The 17,605-nt window shown below is 49.2% G+C and overlaps 1 protein-coding gene and 1 non-coding gene across 10 annotated transcripts in view; both read right to left on the reverse strand.

Annotated features, from left to right (window-relative positions):
• Window positions 1–1,372: 1,372 nt before the first annotated feature.
• Window positions 1,373–17,605, reverse strand: part of CYTH1 (cytohesin 1) — a 79,871-nt gene continuing 63,638 nt past the window's right edge. For 8 of the 9 annotated variants that reach the window (XM_086356441.1, XM_086356443.1, XM_086356438.1 and 5 more), the window contains 7 exons: window positions 16,608–16,720; window positions 15,690–15,838; window positions 15,186–15,297; window positions 9,945–10,021; window positions 6,154–6,225; window positions 5,114–5,268; window positions 1,373–3,245 (listed from right to left, as the gene is read on the reverse strand). In XM_086356441.1, coding sequence (XP_086212567.1) covers window positions 3,167–3,245; window positions 5,114–5,268; window positions 6,154–6,225; window positions 9,945–10,021; window positions 15,186–15,297; window positions 15,690–15,838; window positions 16,608–16,720 — 757 coding nt within the window. In that variant the 3' untranslated portion in view covers window positions 1,373–3,166. Of the gene's footprint in view, window positions 3,246–5,113; window positions 5,269–6,153; window positions 6,226–9,944; window positions 10,024–15,184; window positions 15,298–15,689; window positions 15,839–16,607; window positions 16,721–17,605 lie in introns of all 9 variants that reach the window. The other variant, XM_086356436.1, reaches the window with a different exon arrangement.
• On the reverse strand, window positions 13,747–13,850 carry LOC147351177 (U6 spliceosomal RNA). The gene has a single exon (XR_015148541.1). It is a non-coding gene; the product is annotated as a U6 spliceosomal RNA (small nuclear RNA).

Consider the following 17,605-nt stretch of genomic DNA (forward strand, 5'->3'; position numbering starts at 1 on the left):
CAAATAGGAAAAGGAGTACGTCAAGGCTGTATATTGTCACCCTGTTTATTTAACCTATATGCAGAGTACATCATGAGAAACGCTGGACTGGAAGAAACACAAGCTGGAATCAAGACTGCCGGGAGAAGTATCAATAACCTTAGATATGCAGATGACACCACCCTTATGGCAGAAAGTGAAGAGGAACTCAAAAGCCTCTTGATGAAAGTGAAAGTGGAGAGTGAAAAATTTGGCTTAAAGCTCAACATTCAGAAAACGAAGATCATGGCATCCGGTCCCATCACTTCATGGGAAATAGATGGGGAAACTGGAAACAGCGTCAGAGTTTATTTTTTGGGGCTCCACAATCACTGCAGATGGTGACTGCAGCCATGAAATTAAAAGATGCTTACTCCTTGGAAGAAAAGTTATGACCAACCTAGATAGCATGTTGAAAAGCAGAGACATTACTTTGCCAACAAAGGTTCATCTAGTCAAGGCTATGGTTTTTCCAGTGGTCATGTATGGATGTGAGAGTTGGACTGTGAAGAAGGCTGAGCGCCAAAGAATTGATGCTTTTGAACTGTGGTGTTGGAGAAGACTCTTGAGAGTCCCTTGGACTGCAAGGAGATCCAACCAGTCCATTCTGAAGGAGATCAGCCCTGGGATTTCTTTGGAAGGAATGATGCTAAAGCTGAAACTCCAGTACTTTGGCCACCTCATGCAAAGAGTTGACTCATTGGAAAAGACTGATGCTGGGAGGGATTGGGGGCAAGAGGAGAAGGGGACGACACAGGATGAGAAGACTGGATGGCATCACTGACTCGATAGACGTGAGTCTGAGTGAACTCCGGGAGTTGGTGATGGACAGGGAGGCCTGGCATGCTGTGATTCACGGGGTCGCAAAGAGTTGGACACGACTGAGTGACTGATCTGATCTGATCTGATATATGAAACAAATAACTAATGAGAACTGACTGCATAGCACAGGGAACTCTACTCAATGTTCTGTGGTTACCTAAGTGGGAAGGAAATCTAAAAACGAAGGGGTACACTTTGTTGATTCACTTTGATTCACTTTGTTGTACAGCAGAAACTGACACATTATAAAGCAATTATCAATAAAAGTTAATAAAAGGAAATAAAGTCAATGTCTGACATTTGTTTCTTCTTCCAAAAAAGGGGGGAAATCACTAGGCTACTCTTCTTTCTTGCTCTGCTTTCTTTTACGGAAGACAGCTCCATCCTCCCCACTTCTGGTCTTTATTGTCACTGGACTTGGCCTGTGTGAGGTTCAGGCGACACACCCACCCTCATGAGCACACCTGACAAGCAAAAGCTTCCTCCTCAGGGCCCAGCCGGGCACGAAGCAATGCCACAGGTGACAGAGTGGTTTGGGCAGGTTTGGAGTTTATTTGCTGCAGTTCCTTGGCGCTAGTTTACAATGCAAAAAACAAACAAAAAGAAATTGTAATAATAATTTTTTAAAAACCCTGTCAACAACTTTCAGTCATTTCTTTATATTTGACAAAACTTTTTTTTAAAACAAATACAAAATAATCTAAAAGGAGAAAAACTATACATGGATTATTTACACCTCTGATAAATAGACTAATACTGATCCAGGTGCCTCTCTGTCTGTAATATTCACGAGAACCCGGGCCAAGGACTCAGATCACCAGAGGGGCTCCAGCACCGGCCCAGACTCCCTGGATCCCAGCTGGCCCTGCCCCGGCTCTCAAACCCAGAAAGGTCAGGTTACCAGCCTGGACCCTCTTCTGTCACCTCCACAAGCTCCAGCATTAAAACGCCTGAAGCCACTCCAGGGAGGACCTACACAAAGGTGGGCCCAGAAAGCCCCCCACTCCCCTTTACCAAAGCTATTTCCAGAGATGCGAGCCTGCCTGGAAGGAGTCAGAGGAGCCGGGGTCACACAGCCTGGGAGGGGTCTGGTGACAATGGCCTGGCCGGCCTTGCTCTGCCTGGACTGGGTGCCGGGCCCGGACGAGAGTCCCTGAGAGAACAGCAGGAGAGCAGTGGCGGCGGCTCCTTCCGGCCACACGTCAGGAGTGGGGGCCGAGCCCTCACCCCCTGGATCCCCCTGCCCTGGCCCTGCCACGCAGGTGAAGGCCCGCTCCCCTCCGAGGGCCACCACTAAAGCCACAGCGTGGTCCAGGTGAGGGCCAGTTCTGAGGCAGAGAAGGCTGAAGCCCTCGGGTGATCAGGTCAGACCTGCTCCTTCCTCTAAAACGAGGAATGGAGTGTAGGGGCAGAAGGAAGAAAAACCAAATAAGAAACAGGTCATCCCAGAACCTCTGATGGGACTGCCTTCCTCACAGTTTTGGTTATTAGGTATGTAGCTCAAGGAAAGATGCTGACTTTCTATTTTAAAGCCCGACAAGAATGAATCCTGAAAGAGAAAGAAGAGTGCAGGCGGCAGGCGGACTCCCTTCTCCCCGCAGTGCTCCCCAGGCACCAGGAAGCACAAGCACTGACTGGAGTGGCTGGCGCTGCCCTGCAGACCCCGAGGCTGTCCTTGACGCGTGGCCCCCTCCACCCTCTCGCCACGCCCTCTCCCACCCAGCCAAGCCCCCACGAGCACGGGGAGGCGGTCTGCCCAGCCCTTGCCCTGGGCTGACACCTGCAGCAGCGGTCCAGAGAACTTCTCCAGGGAGAAAATTCCTGAAGCACATGGGACAGAACGCATCTGGACAGCTCTACTTTCTCTCATTCTTTAAAAAACAAAAATATATCTTTATAGTATGTGGCTTCTCTTCCATTCCCCCTTTTTCCTTAACATATAATAAGATACAGATACACGTATTTATGGTGCAGGGTTGAGGCTTCTTCCCAGGGAATAACCAAGAGGTAAACGGTCGGCTCTGAGCTCTGCTCTCAGACCTGCTGAGCGGAGACCTGCGGGGGGTGGCCTGGCCGACAGGAGCTCTGTTCTTTTTTAGAGAGAAAGGCTCAAAACCCAAGTGTGAAGGCGTCAGGCCCCCTTCCTCAGGGGTGACCACCTACCCTTCTCCCACTTAAAAAAATTAGCAAAAGCTGAAGCTAGTCTCTAGGAATTCAGGGTGACGCCTGGCCAGACGCTCCCACTCTCGGAGGCTCGGTGGGCACCCTGGGCCTCACTGGCTGGGAAGCACTCGCTGGGCATGCGGGCCCCGCTGGCTGTGCAGACTCAGTGTCTTTTCGTGGAGGACACTTTCTTCTTCCGCGCGGCCAGCATCTCGTAGAAAGGGTCCCTGCTGATGGCCGCCCTGCAGCACAGAAAAGGAGAGAAATCAGCGGGGACCGAGGAACAGGAAAGGAGATACAACCCCAGGCCCGGGCTTCCTAGTGGCAGCCGCACCCATACACTCCCCTCAGCTGCCTGACTGTCGCTGTAAAGGCCACGTCGTGGCATCAACCTTCACTGGACCCACACATGGCGCAAAAGACAAGTCTTGAGGGAGATGAGGTACAAGTAACAAGGTAACTGTGGGGCGCTTGTTGCCTGTTTCAACCAAGTAATCAATTTAAGTTCAGGAGTCCTCTTCACCTCACAGGCAAACAATCGCGATGCTTCAGTTCTGTGATGACAGTGGCATCTGTTGGAGCAGTGACTGCCACACAACCCTGTGTGTCACCTGGCATGTGGTGCATCTGGTTGGCAGCTGCAGTCTGTACTGAGCAACTTCTGAGTCCCCAGGTGCACCAGCTCAACAGCCAAGACCCGTCACTGGGCAGCAGGGGCCTGAGCAGCGGCCAGTGGCCTGCCTGGCATCTACAGTCCGGTGGGGAGAGAGCCCGGGCAGCCCCCACACTGGCCCCAGAGACACCTGCACAGGTGGTGACAGCAGGCCACGGCCCCCTGCTGCCCCTTTATACCGGTCATTCTCTACTTTCAAGCAAGCTGTGAACCACAATTTGAACTTTCATTTGCTTTTCCAGAGAAGTGGTATTCCAAGTGCCAACAGTTTCCGGGCTTGTCACAAGCCCATGTGACTGCAGACTCTGCACTTGACCAGGTGCACAGTGGCTCCTGCAAGCTGACCAGGCCCTGTTCACAGAAAGGACATGTGCATGGGAGGCAGGACCTGGACAGGGCCGGGACACATCCCGAGGGACTCTGCCATGCGGATGTCTGACCACGTGGAGAGGTCAGGAGGGAATCCTGCTTCTGTCTTCGGGGCGTCAGGGCGAGGAGTCCACCTCGGCTTCCTGGGTGGGCCAAGCCCCAGGGACGCCACGGGACAGCTCCGGCCCATGTGAGGGGCTCAGGACACATGACATGCTCAGGTCTGGAAGCCCCGCCCAGCTGCACACCTAGGTGTGCTCCCGTGGCCATCCTCACTCTGGTCCCGGCGACACCCGGGAGACGGCTGGGTCACGCCTGATGAACGCAGCATCAGTGGCGAGACTGAGGACGTGCTCCCAGGAGGAAGAGCCACGGAGACAAGCATGGTGATGGGCATGGGCATGACGGTGGAGGGGACAGGGTTTGCAGAAGCCCCAGGGGGAGTGGAGAAGAGAGCCTGCAGCAGGATACCGCCCCTGTGATACAGTCGGTGACACAGGCAGAGCAGGGACCAGGAAGAGCCCTGGATCCGAGGATCTGTTTACACCGGCCTTCTCCCAGAGCTTCTCTTCTTCACAGCTCAGTGGGGAGTGTGGGGCTCTGCTTTATGACCCTGGATCACTGCCACATGACTTCGACAAGCGTTCACCATTTATCCTCAATAGGCCTCAGTTTGCCCGTCTGTAAATGGGACAACAGTGTCTTGCAGGATTAAGGAATTATAAAAGGGAATGGTTACAATTTCCACTGAGCTGTCACCATGAAGATGAGACCTGCTTCCAAAGACATGAGAAGGCCAGTCCAGCCAGTGGCGTCTGTGCCTGTAAGCCTGCTCACCAGTCCCCTCCGTGGGACCAGGAGCTGCTCTTGGGAAACCAATATGTGAGGTACTCTCTTAAAAATGTCCAAGGGTCAAGAATCCAGGGACCCAGTGAAAAGTCACCTGGGAATCACAGTCAAACTACCCACTATGGATTCAGCACAAGAGGTGCTGAGGCGGGGCAGGCAGCACACAGACAGCTGGGGCGTGACTGAGACACGAGGTCCAAGCTGTCATATGTCACCTACTTGATGCACTTGATCCAGTCCTCCTTCTCCTCGGGCGTTGGGGCCGAGATACGGTAGACCGTGTGGTTCCCCTCAACCACGCGCCCATCAGCCTCTGTCTTACAGGCCTTAATCACTTGGTCTTTATTGTCGGGGATGTAAAGTTCAAAGCAGTTCTGAGAATTAAGAAAGAGAGAGAGCGCGATAAAGATCTAAGAAAGCTGCTGACCAAGAAAAAAAAAAAGGGTTATTTTCCCAAAAGGAAATTTTTATTAAAAAAAAAAAAGTTAATTTCTTTATTCTGACTTTCATAAAATATAGGAAACATACATTTCCTTTGGAAAAGAGTAACCTAAAAGTGGAATCCTGGAGAACATACATTGTATATAAATAGGTCTTACTAGCAAAGATACCAAGCAGATACACATTAGCTCTACTCCTAAGGTATAGAAAATATGGAGATAACTGCAGGTAACCGAATGCCTTTTACAGCCACATCAGCAATACAATAATCCAAAACAAAGGAAAAATATTTATAAGCCATCTGAAGATCATAAAATAAGTGGCCCAATCACGAGAGCTTGCTGAAGCCTTTTAAGGCAGGCTAATCCTATACGTCGTGTGATAGTTAGAAAGCGACACTAAAGCAGATGGACAGAACGAAAGACATCATTCAGTTTCTTTCACCTTGGCCTTACCTGTAAAGATAATTTTAAAAGTTAGGCTAAATTAAATGAGTACTTTTGGAGTTTTTTGAAGTCCTTGGCCCTTGAGTAAGACGGGGGTGAGCACCGACCTTCTGCACTTTAAGAGACCACGTCTGACTGACAGGTGGCCTCCGTCTATGCAGCAGAGGCTCAGCTTCCAAGGACTCGGCCCAACACAGACAGTGCTCTACTGCAGCAGTTACCACTGAGAACAGTCTGCTTGTAAGGGGACCTGCGCAGCCCCAACCGTGTTGCCCAAGGTCAATGGCAAACCTCTGTGACTTCATCTTGTGTTGAACAGCTGCTACGCCCATCTCTTCTGTCCCCCCGAAGCAGCTCATCAAAAATACTCACTGGTTTTTTGGAGTCTTCCACCTCCCGGATGCTCAGGTTCTCTAGTGGAATAATTCCCCGGGGCTCCTTATCCTGCACAAGAGATGGAGAGAGACCTCACTGCTCGGCTTCCGAACACCCGTTCTGTTACCTTGACACAGTGGCCCAGCCCGGCTCCTGCACCTCTCTATGACCTGAAGTCTACAAATCAGCTCTAGAGCCCACACCCTATGTTCTAAAACAAGAATAGGGTCAAGAAACGTGTGGGTGTTGTCAACATATCACAGATGAACCCCTACAACCGAGAGGCCTTTGGAAGAGGTGCTTCCGCAGACGCTCTAAAAGAATGAGTGTGACAAGAGCTGTGTGTGGTCTTCCAGTGGGGAACGTGTAAGTCCCTTTCACACAAAAACTTCTTGCTTCTTTGCCTAACTCATCTCTCAAGCCTCAGTTCTAGTGTCAGCAAAGCTAGGAAGCCCTAGTCTGGCCCTGGGTGCCCCTGTTCTGTGCCCCCAACATCTGGACTACAGCTGTATCATGTGTCACTACCTTATCATTACCTCCGGTGCCGTCTTCCTGCTCCAGGCTGTAGGATCCTCAAAGAGACACTGCCTGCCTGACAACTCCACTTGGACCAAAAAGGCACCTAGACTCCTGTCCAGAACAGAGCCCCGCGTCCCCTCACCCCCGACTAGCCCTCCTCCAGGGCTTCCCATCTCAGCCAAGGCCACTCCCACACCTGCCGGCACTTGACCAGCAGCCTTCACCTCCTCTCTCAAACATCCAGACAATAATGGCCAAAGACTGTGTTCCAAGGTCAACAGTTTAACTGGGCCATGCCACACTTCCTAGAGCAAATGTTCCTAAAATACCATGTGCACCCTTTTGATCTGCAGACTCAGGTTTCTTTCTCCTTTTCAGGGCAATAATCTCATGACCTGTCTTTGCATCTGCAGGTCCTAGTGTTCTGGCACTGGGAGATTCTCACCTGTCCTCTGCACCTGTTAGCTTTCTCCCCCGCCCCATATTTTATTTGGCTGCACCAGATCTTAGTTGCGGCACGATGGATCTTTAGTTGTGGCATGTGAATTCTTAGTTGCAGCATGTGGGATCTAGTTCCCTGACCAGGGACTGAACCCAGGCCCCCTGCATTGGGAGCTTGGAGTCTAAACCACTGGATCACCAGGGGAGTTCCACAAATTGCTTTAATGTTCATCTTTCAATCTCTGGGACTATCTCAAATCTTTCCTCTAGAACAGGAATTACATTTCTGGCTGCTGCTGCTGCAGCGTCGCTTCAGTCGTGTCTGACTCTGTGCGACCCCATAGATAGCAGCCCACCAGGCTCCCCCATCCCTGGGATTCTCCAGGCAAGAACACTGGAGTGGGTTGCCATTTCCTTCTCCAATGCATGGAAGTGAAAAATGAAAGTGAAGTCACTCAGTTGTGTCTGACTCTTCGTGATCCCATGGACTGCAGCCTACCAGGCTCCTCCACCCATGGGATTTTCCAGGCAAGAGTACTGGAGTAGGTTGCCATTGCCTTCTCCAACATTTCTGGCTAATCATTCCTTAAAGTTTTAACTTATTTGTTAATAAATAAGTTATAATTCCACAATTATATAGCTATATTTTGAATATGCAGTTTTGGTTCTTATTTATTTTTAGTCTGAAACTTCTAGAGGGCTGGATATTTTGTATTGTGGCCACTTCAGACCCTCAGGAGAGAAGTGAGTGGAGAGAGCGCCCCCCTCAGATACCCTGAGCCCTGACTCTCCCCTGAGGCTGCTGGTATCCAGCACGTGTTGGAGCTGACGTGTACTGCAGACCCTCCACGGACAGTTTTCTCACATGAACACGTATTCGGAGCTTTTACTGATATAGTGAGTCCTGTTTTTCCACTTTTTCCTGGTTTCTACCCTCTCTACTCCTCCATCCAAAGAGGTAAAGGGAAGAACTCCTACTGAGTTTGCTTCTCCTAGACTTGGGCACGGGGCCGGGAAGTCTGGGGTTCGTTGTGCCTGGCTGCACAGCAGGGGCCCTTCTGCTGGCTCCAGGATGCATCGCGGCCCCTTCTGCCAAATGGGAAGCGTGCTGACTAAGTTCTGCTTTTTCCTTATCTGGCTGCTTTGTTCCCACTTATTTCTACTAGATTTTCCTGCTTTATTAGGTAATTCCATGAAGACAGCTCCACCTACCATCTTAAGCCCGAGGCTCCCCCGTCAGCATCTTTGGGAACGTTTTCTCTGGTTCCCACTGCCTAATAAAATGCTGATGCACTGCTAGACTGAATTCAGGTAACACCAGCATGGTCGGCGTCATTTTAAGAACCAGAAGATTTTAGAATCTCACTGCACTACCACTGAGACTACTGGGGACCCAGAGGTGCACTGTTGGATGCCTGCATTGAGCTCATTTTAACCAGAGACCAATGAAAAAGATCTAAACAACATTTAAGAGATGTCATCAGTCTAGAAGAAAAAGGGCAATACATATGGGGGGAACAGGGGCAAAACAGAAGGAAATTTACCAATTGTTCATAGTAGTACTTTGATAGGGTGAAAAAAAATGTTTGTACTGTTTTTGGTATTTGAAATACATTACTTTCATGTTTGAAAGGATTTTCGTAACAGAAATGCAAAGCTGCAGAACTTCTGTGGCATGAATTTAGCCCGTTACACACAAAATCCTGGTCAGTCTTCCTTGAAAACTGCTGAGCGGCTGAGTCACCAGCTGACACTGTCATGACACTCACTCCCAGCTGAGAAGCCACATCCACACGACGTCTACCAGCTGAAGAACCACCGTGCGGGACACAGTGGAACCTGCTTACCCCCAAGCTGCAAAGGGTCAGGTGTGGACCTGCCTCCTGGCTCCCACTGAGCGTCCCACAAATGCTACCAGGACGCCTGTCCCATCGTGCCCCACCTTTATCATACAAGACACTTCTAAAACCCCACTCTCTCAGGAGGATCTCAGTCGCCCTGACTTAGGTGAGACAGCCGCCAGTGCTGCCAGCAGTGCGTGTTTTCTCTTCTGGTGACCAGGGGACAGGGCAGAAGCAAGGGCGCCCAGCCGCGGGGAGCCTGTCTGAGAGGGCTCCAACCTGAGGCCACCAACCTGCCAGGCCTCCTGGGGGCTCTGATAGAGGGAGCTTCAGAAAAGGTTTACTGTACCATCTTTATGCTCCTAGGTCTTGTTACAAACAGGACTTGTATGTAACAAGTATTTGCATTGTGTTACAATTTCATTCCCACTGAATAAAAACCAACAAAATTTTCAATTTAGGTAAAACTCCAGGTAGTCTCTAACTCTCCCCATTTCGTTTCACTTTCTTTTCCTCTGTTATACATTGTGCCCTTTGGCTGTTCCTTCTAAATCAAGTGCTTCAGTATTCCAGCTACCACAGATGTGCCTTCTCTAAATCACAATACCTCTGTCTCCCTTTCAGTGGGGCCAAAAACTCTCTCCTGGCCATGGATCCAAACTCGTTAGCTGGGCTCCATGACCCCTTTCTAACGCCATGTATGACGTTCTCTGCCACTGTCTCCCAGCCAGGCACCAGCTGTCCCAGTTGAGAACTGGACATTGGCTCTGAAGTATGGTTCCTGTGCCCAGACACTGCACACCACGCCCAGGCCCCAGTTTTGAGATTCCTCTTAGCCCTTCCACTTCACTTAAACTCTTCTCCTGCCCTAAGATGCGGCATCCGACTGTTGCCCCCACCTCCTCCAATCTTATCTGATTAGAGCTGTTTAACCACAAGGCCTGGCCCACCCCTCGTCCCAGTCCCAGCCGACCAGCAGGCGCTCACCGTCGTGTATTCAAAGTAGTAAAGGCAGTTGTCAGTCAGAATGAACCAGCGTCTTTTCCAAGTCTTTACCCTGCCACCTGGAGAGCAAAGAGAGACACGTATTGGATAGGAGTCCACTGGCCAGGGTGCGGGATGAGGAAGCGAAGGCAGGGCGCCAGGACACTGAGACCATGGCAGATTTACATCAGTAACGAGACACAGAGCCAAAACAGAAGCACCTTTCACAGTGTGAAAGTCTGTGGGTACAAGCAGAGCAAGCAAGTTGGGTGGCCCCCTGCAGATGACATCAGGACAGCAGATGAGCGCACGGGCTGGGGAGGGAGCCGGGACAGTGATGAACCAGAGAAGCATCAGCAGAAGCCTATGGATGCAGTGGAAATGGGCGCACACAGAGGAGGGGAGAGGGTCAGCCCCCTGGCCACACTACACTGCCGGTCCACCAGCCCAGGGTTTTATCAGAAGAGGGTGGGAGAAGAACTGGGAAATAAGACATCTTAATCCCCTCACGATCAAATCCAGTTTTCCTGGAACAAGGAACCCACAGTCCTGCGGTTTCACCTTCTAGCCCAGCTTCCTGATCGTAGTATGTTTCTACTCTAGCTTTTTAGGTTTCTGGGCCAGTGTCCTAAATTCCCCCAGAGTCCTCGGTGGGACAAAGCAGGATTCCTGGAACAGGGAAGAATCCACTGGTGGGCTGAGGTACCTATTCAACTGTGGACTTCTCACCAGAAGTTTGGAACAAAAATAACTGAAAGAGGAAGCCACGAGCCAAGTGAGCTCTCAGGGATGGCGGTGAGCTGGTGGAGGCTCCTTTAGTCCTTTTAAATGTTGCTCAATCGAAGGAAACATCAGAGTCGTGATGTTGTCCTGAGACGACGTGAAGGAAGGGACACTTCACCATGACCTTGGTGAGGGAAGGCACACCCTATTCTCAGCCTGCCTCTGAGCACAGCCGTTCTCCTCAACGCACACCAGGTCCAGGAAAAGTTTTCTGAATACGAACCAAATGAAAAGCCTTCACGTGGTAAGATACGCAGGCCATTTCACAAACACCTCGCGCTGCCCTGGGCAGGAGGCGCGCCCTCTGCCAATGGGACCTACAGAGAGCACCGCTTCTCCGGTCCTCAAAGAAAACAAGGACCACAAGGTGTGAATCCAATGACCCCGGTCACACTTCCTCGCTTGCCCCTCTCCCCCAACAGATGAGCAGGGGCTTTAGAGGGAGTGTCTCCAGCTTCCAGGATGTGGCTCCTGGTTTCCTCAAAGGATCCGGTTGCTGGAGCAATGCAAATCCTGTCCCAGAAATAAAGGGTCCAGCATAGGTCCTGGCAGCAACTCTAAGGGCTACCCGACTTTTGGGCTCCTGGCATGGCTCTGCGTGGGCGCCCAAACTCTGAGAGGTTAAGTGACTGATCATGAACTACAGAGGTTCTCAATGGCACAGACCTGGTTAGGGAAGGAGCTTGGCCTTAAGCCAGCACACCCCCCACCCCGCACCCCCCGTCCCGTGCTGGTGTCAAGCAAAGACTGACTCTCTCCCCCAGTGACTGCCAGCTTCTGTGAGCACGTGCTTCTGGCCCCTGAGGCCCTAGGGCATGAATCAGGAAAACCACGGATGGAAGTATGACATGCATGAGGAAATGGGAGAGGCTGGGCAGAACCAAAATAAATAAGGAGAAGGAAGACAAGGATATACTTAGAACTTGAACTGATTTGCTGTGAAAAGGAAGCCCGCCCCCGTCAGCATCTGAGAAAGTGGCTCTTCTGCCTCTTGGACCTGCACCCCACGTGGGGCCCCCCGACACAGGACACCTCAGCCCACGCCCACTGCTGTGCGCTCCCCTCACAGGACCACTCTGGGGGCCCTCGGATCTTGGGAGGTTGTGGAAGAGGGGTCAGATGCCAAAAGGAGGAAGACGGGAGGAAATCCAGGACAGAAAGCAAAGCCGGACAAAGCCTCTCCCTGGCGACGACGGCCTGGCTATTCCCAACGACCTGCTGCGTTAACGAGCTCCTACCAGGGAGCATCGTGCGGTCCCAGGGGCATGTTTTATGTTGGAAGGAAAACAGACATGAAACAAGCAGACAGACCGATGCACGCACCTAAGACAGTCCCTGAGGAACTCACAGGACCACTGCCCGGCCTGCTGGCCTCCACCCCATAGGTACAAAGGCCTGACTCTGGCTCCCCGGGAGCTGGGAACCACCTGACAAGGCCCCAAAACGTTCTATAAACATCAGTGTTGGGGCTGTTCTTTCCTGTGTGGCTCTGTTCAAGTGCCACTGAAGCAGACATCCACGGACTCCTCATCTGGAAAACAGGTGCCCCGAAACCAGCAAGGGAGGGCAGACACCAGCGACGTAACTAAGAGGCCAATTTGGGGTCTGAACGATGACTCATTGAAAAAGAAGCGGGATAAAAACAAAACATAAAAAACAGAGCCAAGGTTGTAATGCCCTCCCCCAAGACAGGAAATTAAATGGAAGGCCTTCAAGAAGGGGTTTTGGGGTTTTTGTCTTCTTTTTTTTTAAACTTTACTTGGCCTCATTCTGAGTTTAAGAAACACCATTTCCCTTTTTCATGCAAAGGCAAATGTCCTACGTAGTCTAATTTAATTCTTTTCTTAGTTTGCTTCTCAGGTCATGGGAGGTGTGCCAGAAGCACACGGCCGTGGGAGTCACTTCCTTCTCCTCCTCCTCTTCTCCACTTGAGAAATCTCGAAAATTCATGGGTGTCAATTTTAATCAATAATATAGCATCTGACTGACCAATAAAGTCGAAGAGAGAATTCAGTGACTGCTTTGCTTGCTTTTACAAACCCACTCTTACTGTGTTTTCTTACACTACTGCCCTCAGGAAAGTTCAAATGATTCCACATCTAGGCCCAGCTGTTGGACACACTGTGCACCACCTCTACCAGGGAAAGATGAAAATCCCTCCACACCCCCAAGCCTGACCAGTTCCCGAGGGACTGTATGGTAAGTTAGAAGCAGCATTAACACTACCACCAGCAATTAAAAAACAAAATAACCAAAAATAACAAAAATAAGAAAACGCTGCAGCGATTACAGTGGCCTGGGCAGAGCGAGCGAGCAGGGTTGAGGGGATTACATACCTCCTGGAGTTTGGGGCAAGGAAAAGGAGAGCCAAAATCATGGAAACATACAAATGAGGGAGAAAAGAAAATTAAAACAAAGAAATTAAACCCGACTCCTTAATCTTAAGGTGCACTGTATTAGTCATTCATGTCTGCCTGGTTGGGGGATAGGGACATAAAAACAGTCACGGGGCAAACGCCGCTGTCTGGCGTGGGAATAAGGGGCCTGCCTCATCTGCCATGTCCTACCTGGTAAAGGCAAGATCTGAGGCACCACCCAAATCCTGGCCCCAAAGATGCCACCAATCAGTTCTCACTGAGCTGACATTTATTACTATATCCAGAATCCAGAGCAAACACAGTGATGATCACTTTGGGAAAAATTAAATGTCTCTCTTCGGATGGCTACTCCTTTTTAAAGTGTGTGTGAAAATGCACACTCACAAGCCTGTGAATACATATGTACATATGTGTATACACAAGAATACACATTCTTACAGTTATATGCATACACAGACATACACATACAACTACAGATGGCCAGAAGGCCCGCCTTCCATGGCACACACATGAAGGGGTGATTCTAAGTGCGCTACGATGAAAACACGACAGGAAGAGTTTAGGAGGGTTTGATGGAGGTTCAGAAAAAGTAATGCAATGACCTAAAAATGAGTTTCACATTTAGTTAAATTTTTTTCTTTTTTAAAAATATGGGATGTCTCATGAATTTACATGTCATCATGGTGTAAGAACCAAGATAATCTTCGTACTGCTCTAAATTTAGTATCTGGGCTGTCAAAGCTAACACTTAGTATTAGCATTTAAACAAATCTCACTGGAGGGGAAAGCAAACCCAAACCTGGATATACTTCTTACATTTCCAGCAGGTTTCCTTTTAACTCTGTCCACTTAGCAATCAGGACGCAGAGCAGAGTGGCTGCCTCTGGGCTAAGTAATTTTAGAGCCTTGACTTCAAAGATTCTACTGGCTTAAATGTATATGGTATGCTGACCAATTTGAGAGACATTAAAAACTCCTTTCAGTGAGATAGTGCTTTAAGGAGAATTTATGAATTAAGTCATTATGTATAAACACAAGGACTTAGTTTTAAAAGGGGATACAAATCCTCCTGAATGAGACAGAAATTGAAGATTCCATTTCAGCACTTCCCAGATGTGTCAGTAACAGCCTAGAGTATAATAAGGACTTCTAATCTCACTGGGACCTACAGCTGGAATGGTGACAGGAGGATCACCCCAATGACACCTTCTGAGAACGCAGGAACCCTCGCGTCAAAAGGCCAAGGGAAAAGAAAACAGAGGAATGCACTCTCTCAGTGGCCAAAAAATTAGCATCATTATGTCTGGGGGCTCTCTCTGCGTGCTGAAACTGTCAATGAAACAGTCAGAGGTGCATATGAATGTGCGTAAAAACCTACTGATCCTTTTGGTCACTCCTGTCCCTCTGATGGCAGATCATGACCACACATCTCAGCAATACCAGCTCACTTTTGGCAGAGGGAAGGGGAGCAACTTTTAGTTTTCCTGAATGAACAAAATAATTAATGTGGCTGATTTGGATTGGAAAGGAGGGGGGAAAAAACCAGCGCCCGCGAATGAGTAAGAGTGCCGTGGATCGCGCTGCAGCCAGGGCCCTGGGTTTGCCATGCACGCTGCCTGTGGGGAGCCAGATGCAGAAGGAAGTGGTGATGCACTGGGGGTGGGCGAGGCGGGAGCACGGGGCACAAACTTGTGATGGGAAGTAGAGAGGTGGGCACAGCTGGCCACCCTCCCAGTGGTCAGGGGGCGCTGGGAAGGGAAAAGGACGAGGTCCTCGGGGAACCGCCTTGAAACGAACTCTCCTCAATCCACCCCAGAGAGGAAACGTGGAGCGCAAACACCCGTGGGCAATATTTATGTGGGCAAGTCTGTCCCCAGGAGTCTGTGTGTCCCGTGGGGCGCTGGCCGTGCATTCACTGTCTTTTGGGAGGCAATTATGTTAGAACAGTAGGAACTCATACCAAAGTCTCTCCTTAAAGCCTCCTGTACCAAACCCCCTTTCCCCATAGTGCATGCATGGGTGTGCACACACACATCCTTTCTAAGCTTCTGTAAGGAGCCCTGACCCAGAGGGCATCACTTACCGAGCTTCAATAGCCAGCCTTCTCGGTCTGGGTTGAAAAAAGTGTGGGTGAGGTCATTCCCATCATCTTCGGGGATTTTAAAGGGTTCATTTTTTATGCTCTCATACAGATTCTGGAAGAAAAGATGACATTGCATGTCTCCGATCCTAGAAAGACCTCTCCCCCCGCCTTTCCTGTCACTCATGCAATGAGCATCACTGCGTGCCATGCACTGGCGGCACGAGAACCCCTCTGCCTTCAGGACCCAGAGACAAAAGAAACAGAGGCCTAACCAGTAAGCAAGAAAGAAGAGAGATCAGCCTGACCTCCACTTGAGCCTTTAGTCTCAGAGTTATAAATCACTTTCCCCCACTGATTCCTCACTGGGCCTTGCTACCAGTTTCTTAATGCAATTCATGTAGCTGAATGGATGGTCCGAGCAGACACTGGATTGACCCCGCGTCCCTCCCGTCCCCTCCATCAGCATCGCCTGAGCCCATGGCCTTGAAGGAGAGCTGAGCTCACCCGTAGCAGCTCCTCGGGCAGGTCTCCCCCATCGTTGATGCCTCGATTCATGGCTATGAACCTCTCCACAGTGGGCTTATCTTTGACATTGGGGTTATGCAGGCTGGTGTTCAACATGATAATGGCAAATGAGAGGACGTAACAAGTGTCTAAAAGGGAAAACCAAAATCCAGTCAGAAACATCCCACCAGAAAGAACAAGAAGCGCCAAGTGAGACTGAGAATGCAAAGCAGTGCTCTCAAAGAGTAAGCAAAATCCACGCATCTGGGTACACTAACTGCAAAGGGCAAGGCATGAGAAAGAACGTAAAGCATTCACGACTTAAAAGGGTTTTATTTTTTTCAGATTGTAAAACAAGAACATGTACAGAAAAGCACAATATATGAAAAAGAACATATAAACTACCTACAATCCCATACCTAGGAATAACTTATTTTGCTTTCTTACATAAATGTGACTATGTGTAATGTATCACAAAATGTACCTCAGAGGTTTGACAGAAAACAGCAAAGTTCTGTAAAGTGATTATCCTTCAATTAAAAAATAAATTAATTAAAAAAAATATGAACCTCAGAGATAAAGACTGTAACATATCTGTTAGAATTACAACAGATACACAGTTTTGAAGTCTGCTTTTTGGCCAATCTTATTAGCATTTTCCCATGTCAATAAAGCCTCTTTATAAAAACATAATTTTTAATAGTTGTACACTTCATAATTCAGAGGTGCTCTTACTTAGACACCTACTACCTTACTGGCAGACTTTGGATAGTTTCCAACTTTTTACCATTATAAATACCATTTAAAGCGATGTTCTTAGGCAGGAACCCAACCCCTCTGGTGTTAGGATGGCCCAGTGCCTAGCAGTGAGCCGGGCAGGTGCTGCCAGCCCTGGGAGGGGGCGCCCCTCGCGCTCACCTGTGGACTGGAACACCCCGTGGTTGCACTGACAGTAGCGCTGGGCAAACGCCTCCATCATCCGGTCAATCTTCTGGGCCTCTCCCGGCAGCCGGAAGCTCCACAGGAACTGCCTGGGGGTCAAAACAGGGCGTGTTTCGGGACTGGGGGAGATAACCTGTGTGTGAGAGGTTTCTGCAGCCAAGGGAGATGTTGGGGGCTTCAGCCTTCTGCCAGATGCAGGCTAACCACTCCACATCTCTGTCCTCTCGATAGGAGGGAATGTATTTATGAAAAGAAAAAAAAGAAAAAGACTTTCCTATTCAAAAGAATGGTTCACCTCCTCAGACTGATACATAAGAACTCCAATTTCCAGAAAGAAAAAAAAAAAAAATGACATAGCAGGAGAAGAGATTTTCTATCAAAGCAGTCACAACTGAGCCCTTTAAGTCAAACAGAAACCCACAGCCAACAGGTTTAATTCTGGATTTTTTTCACCTACCTAAACAACACAAAACATGATATTTACACTTAAACAGCAATGAAAATACCAAATTACAATTTCTCAAGAAGCACAAAGGAACTAGATTCAGCAAAAAAAAATTAAATGTTGACTTTTTTCCTTCTAAAACGAAGGGCACGCTACCTATTTCCTGTTCCAGGGCAAGAAGTATAAAGGATTTTCTTGAGTGAAATTGGGAAAGATTCAAAGTGGAAGTATTCATCAATTTCCAAATGTTAACTGAAAGATTTGAGGAAGAGTTTTACAAATTTTGCTTTCAATTTAATCCCCTTTAACCAGGTCAAGAAGCAACAGTTAGAACTGGACATGGAACAACAGAATGGTTCCAAATAGGAAAAGGAGTACGTCAAGGCTGTATACTGTCACCCTGCTTATTTAACTTATATGCAGAGTACATCATGAGTGAAACGCTGGGCTGGAGGAAGCACAAGCTGGAATCAAGATTGCCGGGAAAAGTATCAATAACTTCAGATATGCAGATGACACCACCCTTATG

The sequence above is a fragment of the Bos grunniens genome, chromosome 19 (assembly GCF_055505025.1).
Source record: "Bos grunniens cultivar Pamir isolate PY7600 chromosome 19, Bosgru_T2T1.0, whole genome shotgun sequence".
NCBI classification, from domain to species: Eukaryota; Metazoa; Chordata; class Mammalia; order Artiodactyla; family Bovidae; genus Bos; species Bos grunniens.